The 18,892-nt window shown below is 27.5% G+C and overlaps 1 protein-coding gene across 1 annotated transcript in view; it reads left to right on the top strand.

Moving 5' to 3' along the window:
* The window catches only part of LOC123292861 (microtubule-associated protein tau), a 49,773-nt gene extending 41,135 nt beyond the window's left edge, over positions 1-8,638 (top strand). The window contains exons 8-9 of the mRNA XM_044873574.1: positions 5,193-5,357; positions 6,770-8,638. Of these exons, the coding sequence (XP_044729509.1) occupies positions 5,193-5,357; positions 6,770-6,853 (249 nt within the window). The 3' untranslated portion in view covers positions 6,854-8,638. The remainder of the gene's footprint in view (positions 1-5,192; positions 5,358-6,769) is intronic.
* The last annotated feature ends 10,254 nt before the right edge of the window (positions 8,639-18,892 follow it).

Consider the following 18,892-nt stretch of genomic DNA (forward strand, 5'->3'; position numbering starts at 1 on the left):
TATATATTCAGTATTCAGAAGGACAGACTTTGTTTTTTTTTTTTTTTTTGTGTTGAAATCGTCCGACTAATACAGTTTTTGTTGGTCTCTTATCCAAGAATGGCACCTTTATCGAGATCGCAGTCATACTGAAATTAAACCTGCTTCTCAAAAGAATTCCGTTTAATCATTCATGTTTTATATTATGTTTTGTTGAGTTTATATTTCATTACATGAACGACATTAGAAGTCAATTTCATAATACCCATTTTTAACTCTTAAAACATGATTATTAACTTTTCGTTACAAAATTTTGCATGAAAAGTTGAATTTTTAACCAAACTAAAGATGAAAATATGTTGTTGAGAACTTAATTTTTGGTCGTATAGTTTAAACTCTACAAATTTTCATTTACATACTGTATATAGTACAGTTAAGGATGTTACAAATAAAGGAAAATGAAAGAAACCGCTTGCATTTTGCTAAAACCTTATATGGAATGTGTTTCTTAGGTGTCAAATATCATTAGTAACAAATGAGTTAGTGGCGCAAATGTTTCTATTTAATAATAAACAATAAATTTTTAATTCAATGGAACGATTAATGTTATAGTTGACTTATAAAATTACTAAATGGGCAACTTTTATGACGTAAATGTTATACATGTATAATAGTTTTCGATTATTTGACATACACTTAACATTTACGTCATACAAGTTGCCTAATTACTAATTTTTTAAGTGAACTTTAACATTGATAGAACTTTAACGTTTCATTGAATACAAAATTTATTGTTTATTAATAAATAGAAACATTTGCGCCACTAACTCATACGTTACTAAAGATATTTGACACCTAACAAACACATTTCATGTGGTTTTAACAAAATGCGAGCGGTATTTTTCATTTTCCTTTATTAGCCCATCTTTTGCTGTACTAATATTTGTTGATTCTATAAAAACAACTAGTAATCTATGGAGCACAGCATTATGTAGCCACGACCCTCATGACAAATAGCATCAATTGCGCTAATGATAATATATTTTCATTTTATTTCTATAAGAAAGTGGATTTATTTTGAAATGACATCTCTTAATTTTCATTTAACAATAAATTCATTTAAAGAAACTACAGTCTCATTTCAAAGCAAATTCATTCTTTTAGCATGCTTAATTATTTATTAATTTTTCAATTTAACATTAAATTAAGGTATTGTATACGTTAGTATTAAGTTAGAAGAAAAGCATGTTATATTATTTTATTAATTTGAATAAAATATTGTGCGAAATTAACTCCTGCCCCAAACTCTTAATTAAAATTATAAAATATATATTTTGGGGAATGATAACTAAAACTATTCCACACCATAAACGAGGAGTTAACTTCTCACAAATATCAATCCAATAGCAACAGGAAATTTGGTCTTTTATTCTGATTGTAATTTAAGTTAGCAGTTGACGATTCCAAAATGTGAAAATTGTTTGTTTGTGTTCGCATTTGTCACTGCTAGCTTGATGTACTTGGAATTAGGTTGATTATTGAATGCATCGTTATATTAAATTGGTAATTTGTATTAAAAACATTAGTTTTTATTTCTTTAATGCATGATAGAAATTTATAAATCATGAATATATATCGATAGCATTAAAAAATTATTATTATTTCATGTAGATATCAAAGAACATTAATTAAACAAATATCTTACAAATAACTGATAATAGTAGTTAGGCTAAGACGGTTCTAGCACATTTCGATATTGATTTAGAGTTCTTCTACGACTATATTTTTTATGTATGTATGTAAATTTTTCGTTGGATAATTTCCAGATTTACCCTTCTAGAATATAATCGATGGTTTAAAAAATTCATTGATTAATTCAGTTTTTCTTTGCTAATTAACAGATCAATTAAGTGTTTACTTTAATAAAATTATTTATTCATAAGCAAATTATTTATACAAATGTTAGTTATTCTTCATCTTAAATGTTTTTAATTTTTCGAGAAATAATATTGTATTTTGTTAATTATTAGTCTCCTGTGGAAGGAACTAAACCAGAGGCAAGTACAAAAAATATGTAGTCAAATACACAAGAACACCCCTATCCTCCTACATATTTTCAAAAAATATTTTTTTAGCACGCTTTACAGATTAAATAGTAATAAAGGTAATAAGTAGGATTTTTTTTATTTGTCCTTTTTCGTAATCACAGTCTGGCAAATCAACTAAATGCTTGGCTATATTTCTCCTTACCTATTAATCATATTTCATGTGTCGTCACACGTAAATGATCCAAATATGTCACTTGTATTGAGTAAGAATTGTAATTTGCAATTTCAAATGTCTTAGAGCAAATTATGTGTTTTATTTTTAATGTGATTTGTAAAATTTTAAACAGAATAATTTAAATGCAAAACACCATGGTAAATATCTTTTTTATTTTCTATCATATTTTTATTCAACTTAACAAATTATGGTGTTGGATGTTGAATAGAAGACCCTCTTGTACTTTTTAAACATTTTAAATTCATTATTTAAATCCAGCGACCATCATTGATTAGGCTTATAATGTAGTGTTGAATGTCTACTTGTTCTAGAAGCTATAATTATCGAAAAGTTTTATTTCGTTTATAAATTGCTTTGATTTTTTGTTTTTAATCTACATCTAATGGCACTGGAACTTAAAATTTGGGTACAAATTTCAAATTGGCTTAGAAATTTCACCACAAAACAGATCTGTCGTATCTTGATAAAAAATGTGTTATCTAAAATTGATTTTTTTCTATTTTATCTCTATATAAATTGAAATAGCCATGTTCAAAACCAGAATAAAACCTAGTGTGTGGCTGATGGTTGGCCTAATAACTTTTTTACTAACAATGATTATCGTAAGTGGCACGTTCTTTTTCACGAAGCGTGGAAAATATTATATATAATACTGATTTTTTTCTGAAGCCATTAGGAAGATAATTTAGTAGCAAACGCAAAGTTTTTTTGATCGACACTGAATTAAAAGGTATGTGCGTTGTCCGATAACTTCCGATTTTCTGCATTCACCTGACTTACAAAAATTACCATAAATAAAACAAGTTGTTAGGCTAAGCATTATTAAGCAACCATACACTAATTCCTTAAGGTGGATTCACTAGCAATATATGCCGATGGGCACAGGGACTGTCAAAAATCTAACGACGAGTATTTTTTAGAAGTGCTTAAGGATGTATGAGCGTATTTGATCAAGTAATTTCAAAATTAAAAAATAATTAATTTTCTATTTTGATAGTGAATTATGTTAAAACTTGACGATATAAGACGAAAAGTGAGATTAAATTTTTCAATATCTAGCGTAATTTTCAAAATATTGAAAATTGAAATTTTTCTTTAATTATTCAGCTTTCGATGTTTGGAAAACCAAAACATATTACCAAAAATTAATTCTTATTTTTCGCATACATTCAGAAAAATTCATCTTCAAAGTTGAAAATAAGATAAAAATAATTTCAACCCTAAATATACCCTGTTCGTACATTTCTTATATGGACAGAGACACTTGGCTTTTTTCTTTTCTGTTACTACTAATATTTTTACAGTCTATTAAAACTTTTTTTTTTAAATTTGTTTTCATTCGTTCCAAGTGAAAATTATCAAAAACTTTCAAAATAGGGTGTTTTTTGAGATTTCTGCATAAGATAATGTATTTTTTATCAATTTTCAATGATTTATTTCTTAATAAAAATTTGGAAGGAAATCTGAGTTGAAATTTTAACCACATATTCTTTGAATAAAAGTCTACGTATAAAAAGTTTTGAGCCTTTAAATCAAACATTTTTGTCATATGCTCATACATCCTTGAGTGAATTTTTCATCAAATTACAAGTTCCACTGTTCTGGGTGATACTCCCTTTTTAAACGTAACCTGAACATTGAATTATGGCAATGAAAGTTTATGAATACATTATTAAAAAATTTTAATTAATTAATCACAGCTATCATTTTCGCTCTCTTCTGTACTGTTTTAACTGCTTTAAGGTAATATATATAACTAAGGTAATTGTTAATGTTTTTTTTGTAAAAATTTCCTATTTTTGTAAAATTTCTATTGCAGGTAAGAGATAGTTGATATATTTGCATGCTGTGTTTTTATTAGTTTTCCGAAATAATGAACTTTTATTTTCAGTATTTAACTTTTATTATTATTATTTAGGTATTTAATTTCCGAAAAACGTGAAAATTGTGAAATGCTAAATATTACGTGATAAAATATAAAAACCCACATCAAAACGATTTTCACAAAAAAAAAAAAAAAATTGTAAAGAAAAACGCACGAAAGTGTTTAAAACTAAAATACAAAACAATATTCATATCAGAAATTTTTCATTCATTCTCAGTCATTGTCATGCTTTTATACGCTTCATACGTATGTTAGTGTGTTATTATGTAACGGAAACTTTGCACATGATTTTGACCCTCTTCAAAACGTCGGATTAACTCGAAATTTGGCGAATTTAAATCAAGGACCGATGAGAATACAGTAATTTAAAGTTTATTTGATTATCCTGATCAGGATTTCTTTGATTCACGATTTCCATAACTGTAAATATATACATTTATTTGCGCTCCCACCATATTTTTACTGAATTTTTCATAAATAAATAATAGTCTAAAAAACTAAAAAACATAAAATAAATAATAGTTTTAAAAAAACTAAAAATCAAGCTTTTGTAACTAGATGAACTTAAAGGTAGAAAATAATTTTGTTTAATTTAAAAAAAAATAAATTTATCGTAAAAAAGCGTGGGGTGTTTTTTAAGATATTTTATAATGACTTTACTTTTACCAATATCTATCAATAAAGCATTTACAATAATTGAAAAAAAAAATTATTTTTTGCCTTTTAGTTCAGCTAGTTACAAAAGCGTGATTTTTTAAATTATCATTTATTTTTAGACATGGCATTTGAATATTTTTAACCGAATGAGCGTCTGATCGTGATATAATCTTATTAATCAAATACTTATTTGATTAGGTGTAAGTAAATCGGCCATTTATAAAGATTTTTGTTTGGTTTGTCTATTTCCAAGTTTTTAGGTCTACGAATCATTGAACGAAAATCATTTTGATGTTAATAAATTAAAACTGCAATGTTTCGTTGCCATATCTAAAAATTACAAAAAAAAAATTAATGTTTTTTAATTCGATAAATATTAATGTTTCAGATTGACACGAAAAAGTTAGAATTCAAAGCTCAAAGTAAAATAGGCTCTTTGGATAATGTGAAACATAGACCAGGCGGTGGTGATAAAAAAATCTTCGACGATAAAGATTATTTAAAACAAATGGGTGGTCCAGGTGAACTACATCGATCCGTATCTGGAAATCAGGTATTGTATTGATATATTAGTCACAGTTTAAAAAAAATTCGTTTTCCTTTCATTAAATCAACCATTCCTTAATTTTATCTTTTTATTTGTCATTTATTTCCAGGATATTGCACAAGAATATCTTTATAAGTATTATTAATTTTGCACCAATTTTTATTTTAAATTATATTTTATTTTTTAATTAAAATAAAAATCATTTTTCCACCATATAATATCAAAAGCACATTCAGGTAATCTCATTCATAATCACTCTTTAAAGCATGATAATTGCGCTAATCATCTGGATTGACCCTGGATTATAAGGAGCTTTCTTTTGGTAAATGCAATATGAATAAATTTTACAGCTGGTACCAACTACTTCCTGGGTTTGATAGTACTTAACTTCTCTATTGTTGTTGTACCTAGACTTGGGACCTTCCGATAAAACTGCTCTTGAATAATTCGAAAAACCAGAAACTATTTTGCCATCGATTTTAATATTTATCACATTCTAAGCTAATTATAACCATCAAATTACAAAAATGTAGTCGAAAATCAAATTGATCAGAGATTATAGGTTTCAAAATATGTCCTTGTCAACTTCCTAGTATAGAAAGTTAAGGTAGTGGGCCCGATTTTTGAAATCAAAATTTTTAACATATCTTTACTTTTCATGGTTAGGACAAGGCATTTTGCACCAATTTGTAGAAGAAGTATGTGTGTGTGTGTGCATTACGTACGTACGTTCGTTCGTGGCCTTTTTTTCCTGATTGACATCGCGCGAAAAAAAAATGATAACTACTTCGTTGATCCGAAAAGAATTTCATAACATTCGGTCGAGTCGTTTAGAATGGCCACTCCACAACTGTATTGTATTTGAATTCGAAAGAATTCTAAAAAGGATAGCAAGCATGGTTTCATGTCGAAAACTAGACACCACAGGTCTATTAAACATAATTTCGTATCAGGTTCCAGAATACTGATTTGAACCAAAAAAACAATGAAGCAGTACGCAGAACTACGTCCAATCTGGTGTCAAAACATGATGTCGCCCATCAAATTCCACAGTTTTTGTATAAGTTAATTTTTGATTGATTAACTACAAAACGATCTAATAGCCATTATAGATTAAAATGACTCACCCTGTATGCTATCTTATTCGCACTTTTGGAATTCCAAAGAATTGCTCCTACCAGAGTCGATCCGTATTAATACAGGTACAAGGTTTGATACTAACTTACTGATTTACTCTTTATAAAAAGTCCATTAGATAGATATTTAGAAAGACTAATATGCATCAGTTGCCCTAACATAATTTTAAAACGGTGTTTGATTTTTTTTTTTTCAAATGATATTCTGATATCAACAAACATTTTCCATTAATCCAATAATTTTTTATAACCAAATCTAAATCGTAAATAAATATTTCACAGAGCCCTGTACCATCGGAGGGCGCAACATCTCAACGGACCTCTGAACCACCGGTTTCTGATGAAAATTTAAATAGGGAGAGTTAGACATTATTGCATGTGAATCGTAATAATTTTTAAAAAAATATTTTGAAATTTTTTTATAATTTTCAATATTAAGAAAAAACATATGATAATATATGATAACTTAACCTATAACTTTGTTAAAATTATTGTTAAATTATTTTTCTTTAAATTTTTTGTTTTTTTACAAAAGAAAATATTATCATTGGTTTTTAAAAACTTTAAATAATATAATATAGCACTTATAAGTAATATGTTGTTTTGTTAAAATTTATAAAATGGTCCAAGAGATGCAAAAATTTTGAGCCTATAAGGTAACGGATGCAAAATGCTAGAGGTTATGAGTTCGATCACCACTCTAATGTATTTGTACAAAGCAGACTTTTGCAACATACATTCATATAAGAAAATAAGAATTCATCTTTAAACTTCTAGAAAAAAAATATTGAACAACTTTCACGAAAATAAGCTGTTACCTTTAGGTTAAAAATTTTACGACAACCTCTTAGTCTAGAAATGCATGTCTCAAATAATAGTTTTGTTCCTATTTATACCAAAAAAGAACAATTTATTTCCAGGCTTCAAAGCTATTTTAGTAATTTTTAACGCTTTTAATTTGATCATTTTTATTTTTTTATTTCACGTAGAATTTTATTCTTAAATTAAATATAAATTTTTGAGATCAAAGACAATTTATTATAAAATGGAAATGAGTTTTTTGTAGATTTAATTAAGGAAAGCCTTCCATTGGAAAAAAATAAATTGCACACTATTACGTTAACGTAGGTAATAAATGAGGGGTATCGATAAGACCTTAGTAAAATGCTTTGTCCTGAATGACTTATTGATTGACTGACCGATCAACGTACAGTCTAAACCGCTGATCGTTGAAACCTAAAACTTAGAGGGTGTGTTCTTTATATAACGTAGGCATCCCATAAGAAATTGTGCCCCTAACAGGGGGGAATAGGGGATGAAAGTTTTTTTGAAATTCGTCATTTTTGAGTCCACTATTTAACCGATTTTAAATATTATTTCACCAATAGAATGATACATTGTCAGCAAATATTTAATTTTTTTTTAAATTAGGGTGTTCCGTATCAATAAATTAAAACCCATTAAATGGCGAACAAAAGGAGAATTAAGTGAAGGTAAGGGAAGAGAAGGCTATAAATCGGTAGTTTTTGTTTTTAAATTTGAAATTTTCCAGCGACGCGGGTGGTAATTGCTAGTATGTTAATATGAAAGTTAATATCGAGATGAAATAAATATTCTATACGCTTTCGAAATAGCTAGCTGACATGTTCAAACATGTCATTGCCGTGGTGGTATTGAGGTAATAGTAACATTAGCAATATTTATGGCGGACGAGTCAATGCAGTATGGGCGTCGGGTCCATACTGGTTGGCGATACCCTCAATACTTCTAGTGGATAGCCCTATTTAATACTGTAGGAATACTTTTGGTAACAGAGATTCTATCTATGTCTCTATACCATATACCAGCATTATAGTAAACGTCATGCATTTCTTACCGTGTATGAGCGTAGGATGGAAGCAAAGTAATTTTAAAATATTTTTTTTTTTTTTTTTAATAAAAAAGAAAGTGCTCCTTAGGACGAAAAAAAGGCCTTATCGATACCTCACCTTTTCGTACTTTTATCGTAAAAGTAGTAATTTATTAATATATTCGTAATTTCCAAATTTTACATTCAAAAATGAAATACTCATTTACTATTTTGAACCAGTGGAAAGAATTTCCTTAAAATTAATTTTTTTCCAAAACTATTTTTGAAAACAAGCGTTTAAAACTCCCAATCACAATTTTTATTCAGCTGAGTAGTATTGAAAATTTATTCACAACCATTATATAAATTTAATGCGAAAAAGCAATTGAGCTTTATAATTTGAAAAGAAAATTGAAATTTTTTTTTTTGTTAGAAGGTAGTTTAACATTTTTCACATTGGTTAAAGCACATATTTTGGTAATTTATCTAAAAATATTTTATATAAAACCAATCAAAAAAAGAGCAAACCGTCTAAAGTTAATTTATATGTGGTAAAAAAATAAAATATTTGCATTTAAAAAAGTAAAAAAAAGAGCTTTTTATGTTGTCTATCAATATAATTAACGTTTAGAATTCACCTTAAAAAAATACACACAAATATGGCTAGAATTTCTAGACGTATTTCTTCTAGACGTAAACTTTATTGAAACTCTTCGATTAGTTTTGCTAATAAAAAAATATATTCAATGTTTTTAAAAAAATAGTTAAGCATAAAATTTTTACAATAATCTTCCGATGTCTGTTATTTAAATTCTGATAAGTCCATTTCTCCATGTACAACCGAAGAAGTTTTTCGAATAAATTTGTTACAAAATTCACATACGCAATTTTATAAAGTATAATTTAATAACTTAATTATTGAGTAATAAAATCAAAAGCACCTGGTATTTATTAAAAAACTAAGAAAGTAAGATTATCTTATAAAAATTGTCATCAATGTGAAACTAAATCTTAGATTAAACACGTTTAAAAGAGGCTTGGCAAATGCAAATTTTTGTTTCAAACTTTTATTTTTTTTTATTTGGTTATATTTTCATAAGTTCATTTTAGCCTTTAGAAATATGTTAGAACAAAACTAAAATATTTACAATAAGTTCATTTCTCAAATCCACGTTCCAAAATAGTAAAGCTAAAAGTAAAAAATAAAACGTGAAATAATTGTGTTAAAAATACTAATCTGTTAAAAAAATTTCGGGAATTGATAAATACATCAGGCATCATTTGACGCTATTTTTCAATACTTTATACAGCGATCTCGGGAATTCTTTCTGAACTCTAAAACGAATTTTATTGTATAAAGACGATCAGCTCAAAGCGGACGTCGTACAATGATGATTTTACTCACAGGGATAAAATCAAGGAAACCTTCAACTGACAAATACGGGAATTTTTTTATGGTTTCATGGCTTTGGTTCTAAATTCTAGCGGGATTGTATTGTAAAAATAAAAATCAAAAATTCTTCGATTACAACAGGTCAGTGAAGCGTGGAAATTTTTTAAAATCCAAAGCTTAGACGATAGAGAGATTAATTAAAAAGATTCCCACCAAATTTCAAAGGAATCGGTCGAGTAGAACTTGAGATATCATGTCAACCACCAAGAAAATCGTGTTTAAAGTTTGAGAGACAACTCCGGTAGAGTAACTCGGATAATAATATTCCCTTTGGATTAATCGGTGATCCCTGATCCATGTATTGGACTTTCTTCTACTTGATATGCAATGTCTTGCAAAATTATTTCTGCTAACCGAGTTGTTTTACTTTCTTCATCAATTCGAACTTCGTTACCAAAAAATCCGATGTATCTCCAAAAATAATTTAGAATACTGCCTTAAGGACTATTAGAGCATCTAGCTTTAAAACCGTACTCTTTTGAATTATCTAATTCCTGGTTCTTTTAACAGAATGCCATTGTTGAATATAAACTTTCTATTTTCACTAAAGAAAATAAAATTTTTGTAAATCGTTTTTAATCATTTTTTCAAGTCCAAATACAATATATCAATACGGTGTACGATCCACCATTGATTCATTTGAATTTTCATTTAGAGTTAGTACGAACTTTGTGATTCAAATAATTTATTTTTATTATTCTAAATCGATAATCACTTATTTGTTTGATTGAAACAAGAACAGACTGAAATGATATGTAGAAAGAAAAAAGGATATAAATTAGATAGGAAGAATATTGATTGATCAAAACTTATGATGAAAGATAAAAATCTTGGAGAAAAGAGAAAAATTTTAGATAGGATAAAAATAAAAGATTTTTACGTTTTTTAATATTTTGAAATAATATTTATTGTCGCCACCTGTGTAATCATCTAATAATTAATTTTTTATAATATCAAAGTTTTTTTACTACATTTTAATATTTTAAAAATATTATCTTCAACCATGAATGAACAGAATAATTAAACACGTAAAGTGAAGAATTTTTTTAAAGTATTTGCCTTGTATTTTGAAGATGATATTTCTAAAATACATTCAATAAAAAATTTAAACAAAAATTAAACTGATAAATATACATTAAATAATATTGTTGTAATTTTTAGTAGGACCATAAAAATGAAACATAACTCAAAATAAATTCAAAAAACAGAAACATAATTAGTTGTCATACATGTAATCAGCAAAGTAATAATAATATTAATAATAATTATTATAAAATTAATAAAAAAAAAATTTATTAATTCATGTATTAACAATTATTTTATTGTATTAAATTTGAAAAAAAAAATGGACACAAATAAAACATTACTTTTAATCTTAACTAAATTTTTTTATTTTTAGTTCTTTTAAATTTTCAGTAAAGGTCGTGTCCACGAAAATATTACTATCATTATTCAATAAGCTCAATTTATAAAGCTTTTCTACGTCCTAAACTATTAGATTTCAAAAATTTAAATTAAAGCCCTCTTGATTTTCTCTTAATTTAAACAAAAAAATCTAATTCAAGGGTTTTAATATGATTGTTAATTTTTGATACGTTGATAATTTTTGTTGCTTAATCTATCACCATCAAATCACTATACACAAAAATTCACTTTTCACGAAAGTATTTTGGAAAAATTTTATTACAAATAATCTTAATTGAGCAAGCATGCTGTAGCTGAGCTAATTCACATGGTAAGTGATTAATTTAAAAAAATTTATCTCACAATATTAGAATTATTTCAAAATTTACACAAGAAAAAATGCAAAATATTTAACATTCGAAAGTATTTTTGATTTTCCCAAGGAAAGGGAAGACAAAACTTAAATCAAATTTTCAATACCATCAGAGATCTCTCCGCTTGACTTCATGAATCGAAGCATAAATGGGAAGTACCTCTTGAAGCATGCCAGACTTTATATTAAAAAAAAAAAAAACTTTTGTGTTTCGTATATAATGGGCCTTCCAACAAGAGTGTTATTTAAAATTTAAAAAAAAAATTGTGAAAAGAGCTGATAATTTTATTTTAATTCAAAGTATTCAAAGTACAAGCTTTGAGATCTTCGCTTCTTGCAGATGGGTCATTTGATGACATTTTAGAACAAGATCATCGAAAATGCTATAACAAGATAATGATTCCTCAAACAAAATTATTCTGAGGGACGAGGCTGAATTTCATCTACCTGCGAAGATAAATAGCCGAACAATCTCTCCATCAATAAAGACAGTTTGATGCGATTTTTGGAGTGGCGGTGTCATTAGGCCATATTTTTTAAAAATGATACTGATGTGACCGTTTAGTGAATGGATTGCGTTAGCGAACGATGTTGACTGGTGTTTTTTGGCCTGATATTGATGTTCTGGTTAAACAGTGGTTCTATTGCGTGAAAAATTTCCTGATTGTGTAAATCCTCGAAATGGAGACTTTGATATGCCGCCTAGATGGTGCGACTTAACATCATTAGAAATTTTTCCTTGGGACAATAAAAATAAAATCTACGCCAATGCTCCAGCAAGCATTTAAAGACAAAATTAGAGCGGTTTTTCGCGAAGTATAGTCGATGTTATTTATCGTTCATATAAAGAAAGAACGGTGGCGAACATTTACCAGATTGTGTTAAATTACTAACCTTCGAGTTTGTACTTTGAATATGGATTTTTTTTTTTTTTTTAATTTTAAATGACACCTTTAGTTAAAAGATTCAGAAACTATGAATTCTTCTGATAATTTCCCTTTTATTAAAAATTATCCACGCTCCACACATTCATGTCTGGCTGCAACATCTCGAAAAAATTTTCCCAGCTACTTTTGTTTTCATGTTATTTTTAAATACATTTTTATCACCCGTTAAATGTTTTGCATGATTTTTTCCAACATTCTGCATAAGGCAATTGATTGATCATAATATTTTGCTCTAGTCAAAAGTGTTAGACCATTCCCTTCAATACAAATAAATATTTTTCGATTTTGGCCTTTGTAAACATTTAATACTAGTAACTCATATGTATCGTTAGTTTGTAATTTCAGAATTAAAAATCAACTTTAGCTCCAAAAAAGCTTTAATGAGTTTTTGTTATCTTTTTCATAGGGAAATCCATGGTAAAATTCGAAAATGTTTTTCTATGTTTTCACCTTATGTCGCAATTCCTTAAAACTGCAGAAACTACGAAACTTGGAAATATAACTTACCAATTACCTTTAAAAACAAGTGAAAACAAACAATTGACTGAGTTAATTGTTGAAATACCATGCATAGTCAGTGTTGATTTCTTTATCACATTACACATACAAACATGTGACACATACATAACTGATAATCAAGTATAGTACATATTATAAAATTTCCGCCTAATTGGCGCCCTCACGGGTAAACAGTGGTGTTTACGAAAAAATGTTTGAAACAAAAGTTGTGTAATTTACGGAATAACGGATAAGGAACGTTTTTTATATTTAAACTTTTGTTCTATCTCTAACGGTTTACAAGATGGGTCCTACGGACCCAAGACCCAATTGACCTATGATACTCATTTACGAACTTGACCTCACTTTTTACGTCCTGAGTACGCTGTAAAAATTTCAGCTCGATATCTTTTTTCGTTTTTGAGTTATCGTGTCCACAGACGGACGGACGGACGGACAACCGGAAATGGACTAATTAGGTGATTTTATGAACACCTATGACAAAATTTTTTTCCTAGCATAATTATTTTTAAGCGTTACAAACTTGGGACTAAACTTAATATACTATGTATATTTCATATATACATGGTATAAAAATTATTATTTTTAATATTAGAAGTATTTTGAATAAATTGAATTTACACTTTATTAAAAATAAAATAACAATTCCACAAATATTATACAATCAAAAGCCTTTAGTCGATAATTTACCACTAAAGTAAACGTTGTGCCTTCCCTTGAAGCCGCTGAAGTACCTATACAAGTTACAAAATAGATTATAAAAGAATGTTTGATGTAGGATTTGAAATTTAATTAAATTATAAACACTTAATGCTTTGGATAAAAGAAAGAATTCGGTGGTTTTAAGTATTAAAAGCGATATCAATTTCTAGACTTAGTCCCAGTATTTTTTTTAAATATAACTTGGAGATTAAAGATCTATTCTTTGTTTTTACATTCCTTATTAAATTTATCTTAGGTATAAGTCATTAGGTATTAATAATAACGGTTCCTTTGCAGAAAAGTTTGCGTCTATCCTTATTTAATTTTGCCTCGGATCCCAAGCTATCCAGCATGATGTGTAACCCTAAACCTCAGGTTGTTTATTTTTTACACAAAACTATCTTAAGGTTGTTTATTTTCAATCAAATGTCCATTTTAACCTTTTCTTAAACTTTTTTATTTGGCTAAGCGTTAAAACGACGCATATTCAACCCTTTTTCTAAAATTCAAGCGCTTAAATACTTTTTAATTCAATACAATAAATTTTAATTTCAACAATTTAGAGAAGAAAGAAAAAAGTGAACATTGATCCATCAGCGGTACTAATGAGTACCCGACCACACTCAGTTGGATGTCCACGGCGTAACAAACGTTATTTTGGTGTAATCCATGAAAGTATCGATGAAGAAGATTATGATGACGATACATCCTTATCCATAAGTGATAATTCAAATAATTATCATAAAACAAAAACATTAACAGAAGTGAAAAAAATGAAATTATTAAAAGAAATTGCTGAACAACAGTACCAGAGTCTGCCATCATTAAAAACAGATGGTACTTACTACAAACATATATCAAGTAATAATTTACATAAATTTGATTATTTATGTTTGCAATGTGGCAAAAATAAATTAAGACGAATAATTAACTGACGTCCGTACGATGTATAATATGATTATGAGACTACAAATCTCTGGAACAAGAGCTCAAAGACCTCGCACAAATTATATGTAATCTGCATTTCGGTCAAACTTTTTCAAATTTTGGGGAATGATAGTTTAAGTCATTCTCAATAAAAGTTCCCACGGTCACAAGTCATGAAAATGACAGGATTTCATGTTATAGCTAAATTAAAATTGAAAAATGTACTTATTTATATAAAAAAAATTATTGTAATTTAATTGTCAAAAATCATGTACGTGTATATTATATATAGATGAAAATATTGATCTTAACAATTCATATTATTGATTCACTGAACATAACACAGCTTCTTCTTTAAATTTAACATATTCTTCAAAAAACAAGAATTAAAAAACAACAACCTTTCAATTAAAAAACACACGTATGCATGTAGTTATACATATCTGTATATGTATTTTCCTATACACACATAGGCAAATCTTATACAAATGAGTACATTTTCCAACTTTAATTTAGGTATAACATGAAATCCTGTCATTTTCATGACTTGTGACCATTTCTTAAGGATGACTTAAACTATGATTTACCAAAATTTGAAAAAGTTTGACCGAAATGCAGATTACATCTAATTTGTGCGAGGTCCTTTCCTCAGAAAAAATCAAATCCTAATCTAATTCGAGTCAAAAAAAACCTATAATTTAATCAATTAACTCAAACCACATCAGTTCGACCATCTAACGTTAAATTTAAAAGTTTCCTTCAAAGTTTTTTACATGTAGATTTATGTTCTCGTGAGCTTATGTATTTTTCGCGTATTTAAGATATGTTTTTCAGCATACTTTTTCCAAGGATATGTAGCTCGAACACCAAAGTGGAAAAAAATATCCTAAAAACTATGAAATGTTCTATAAATGTATTAAGAAGTCTTCCACTTAAAAACACTAACTACCTACTGACTAAACTCTTATTAACCTAGGTATAAGTTCAATGGTAGAACATTATTTTTTAGACGAGGAAATTTAACACAAAACCGCGTAAATTTCTAATGTAAGATGGATCGAGCGATTTTTTGCATTAGGTTCTAGAAGGTATTTACAAACTTTTCGTGTGCATGATTAAATGTAAACAACAACAATAAGTAATAACTTTACGAACATTACAGGTTATTAATTTCCCTCATTTGTGAATTAAAAAATGCATTTTTTGTGATTTGCACTTGTTTAGGCAATTATTATTTTCCCCAACAAAAATTATTATTATCCCGTCAATAACGCACCCAATGGACTGAAAATGGTTACGCAGGAGTTTTTGGGATCACGAATTCGATGTCAAAAAAATTCCTCGAAGTACTTGGAGACATGAGCATCCTGATTTTGAAAAAAATTCAATTTTATTTTTATTTTATAAAAACTTGTAAAGATATCTTAAAAAATTTGAAAAAATTTATTTATTTTTTTAAATTCACAAACGAGGGAAATTATCTCCCGATAATCTGCATTGTTCAGGAAGTTTATAAATACCGTCTAGAATCTAATGTAAAAAACAGAATCCATCATACTAGAAATTTTCGCAGTTAAATGTAAAATTTCTTCATCTATTTAGAATTTAGGTATCTACATTGATAATCATAAGTTTTAAAATTTACTTATTATTAACAAATTTTTACAAAATGAGGACTACCTCAAATATATAAATGTTTCCAATATCAAATGAATATTGCTGAAATAAAGCGAATTTACAATTTTTTTCTTTTAATTTGTTTTAATTTAGTCGTAATTATTATGACGTAATAATTATTTTAACTGCTTCATTTTTACTTTAGGTGGTTTATCATACTCTTCAAAAGTTAGCTAATTAAAAAAACTGTTTGATCCACTACAGCTTAATCACCAACATAATCATAATTCACTTTACTCGAATTTATCACTTCCATATACACTGATAATCAAAATGATAGCCCCTCTGAATCATTTGCACTGGCACCAATCAAATGGTATACCGGCATAATTTTATTTTTCTGTGTAACTTTTAATTTCAGTTTCTTTTTGCGTTCCTAACACATAAGGAGAGAGTGGGATCTTGACTAAGCCCCTATCGTGGTCGTCTGTTGTTGAAATTTTTTCTTTAATAGCGCTACTCAAAAAATTATCAAAAGTCTCATCGATTCAAGATATAAGAAACAATTTAACGATTCTATCAGAGTTTGCATTCATACAAATATAAATATCAGGACTGGCTGATAATTTTTAGTCAGTTTACACAAAAATCGTCTTAATTTATTCTATAAAAAACCGATATCCAGTCTGAAAAAGGGCTATTGTCTAAAGAATAGGCCAGAATAACTCTTTAATCACACATATTAATTGTTGGGATGCTTCACATAACACTTCCAGCCAAATTCGATAAATATCGATGATAAAAAAACCTGAAACGAAACGAAGTTAAGAAAAGTTCGCCTTCAATTGTTATCGAATTCATCTTCATTTTAAAATTATTCATTCCCTCTTAAAATTCTTCATTTCAACTTAAAATATAGCAAAATCTTTTACGTGTTTTTATAACAAAATTGAATAAAAGATCGATATCGATAAAATTTGCTGTTAAGGCTGCTATGTACAAATTTTAAATACTCATTGATTGGCGTGAAACTGTATAATTTTTTTTAGAACCCTTTTAAATATTTATTTGTCGAAAAAGAAATTAGTAAAGAAAAGCGGTTTTTTATAGATAATAATGGTTAAAGTTATAATTGCATTTCAAACACTGAAATTATACCCTTTACTCTATCGATTTGAAATTTTTATATATTATAGGCATTCATATTCTACCTGCCCTGGGTACTTTTATTTTTCGAAAATAATGTTAATTTTAATTTTTAATTTTTAAACCAGGTACACAGGAACAACAAAAATTTATATAGTCCGAGGGAAGGTAAAAAAATAACCTTCCCATTAAAATGAGAATAGCAAATTTTACCTGGCCTGGGATAAAAATTTTTCTCCACTGTACCTTTGTGTGAGTTCTTGTTTGAACGTATTTCAGCCATCCTTTTGGAGCATAACTGGTAATAAATAATATCCAGACTAGATATCGGTTTATAAATTCAGTTTAATTTAAAATGATTTTTTTTGTTATTAATAAAAATTTGATTAATTACAGATGACTATTCGAGCTTAGGTATCATACAACCAGATATCGTACCTGCAGAACGTCCAAATTCTAGAATTGGGCGTCGACAGAAAATGATGAATTTTAAATCTAAAAGTGCTGATATAACGAAACGTAAACCATTTAGTCTTTATTAAAAAGATTTGTCCGAAAATCTAACAAAAAAACTATAGTATGTAGAGAATTAAAACAAAAAAACAAAAAATAGACCGAAAAAATATATAAAATATAAAAAAGTAAAAAAATTAAACTAAAATTTTAGTCATATTTTTAATAAAAAAAAACAGTTTTTGTTATTTTGTTCTATAAAAATTATGACTAAAATTTAAAAAATTATAAATATTTTACATACTGTTAAACTAGTGATAAATTATTGAAAAATATTAAATAGTTGCTCTTGATAAAATTAAAATACATAATTTTGAAAGCATATTTCACAATTCACTATACGTGCAAATGAAATTATTTTGAAATAATATTTTTAAGAATAATTATCAACAATTTTTAAGAATAATTATCAAGTGCCACACCTTACACCATAAAAGTTATGAAAACTTTCAGCCAATAATGTAGATAATGAAAACTGTAAATAGATTTTTAATACTGGAAAAAATTATTTAAAAAAAAGTCATTTCGTAAATTATAAAGCATAACATCATAAAAAAAACTTTTAATTAGATTAACTTTCGCATTAATTTGGCTTACTTCTAATTGTTTCACTAAGGTTGCATATACTCATGATCATAGGTAGCCAATTTAGAAATGAAATCGTACTTCACTTATTTGGATAAGTTATGAATTGGATAGGCTAAAAATGAAAATATTGCTTTTTAATACTCTAAAAACCTCCAACCTTAACCATTAGGTGTTATTGATAGTTTAAACTGAAATGATACTCAGTGTTGCCAATGTCCGGGTAATTACCCGTTTTTCGGATAATTTGGGTACTATCCAGTTATTCAAAATTAAAGTGGAATCTCAACAACTCGAACCTCGTTAAGCCGTAATCCTCAGTAAGTCGAAAAAAAAGTCATTGCCTCCCGCTGAGCCTCAAAATTTTAGC

The sequence above is a fragment of the Chrysoperla carnea genome, chromosome 2, assembly GCF_905475395.1.
Source record: "Chrysoperla carnea chromosome 2, inChrCarn1.1, whole genome shotgun sequence".
NCBI classification, from domain to species: Eukaryota; Metazoa; Arthropoda; class Insecta; order Neuroptera; family Chrysopidae; genus Chrysoperla; species Chrysoperla carnea.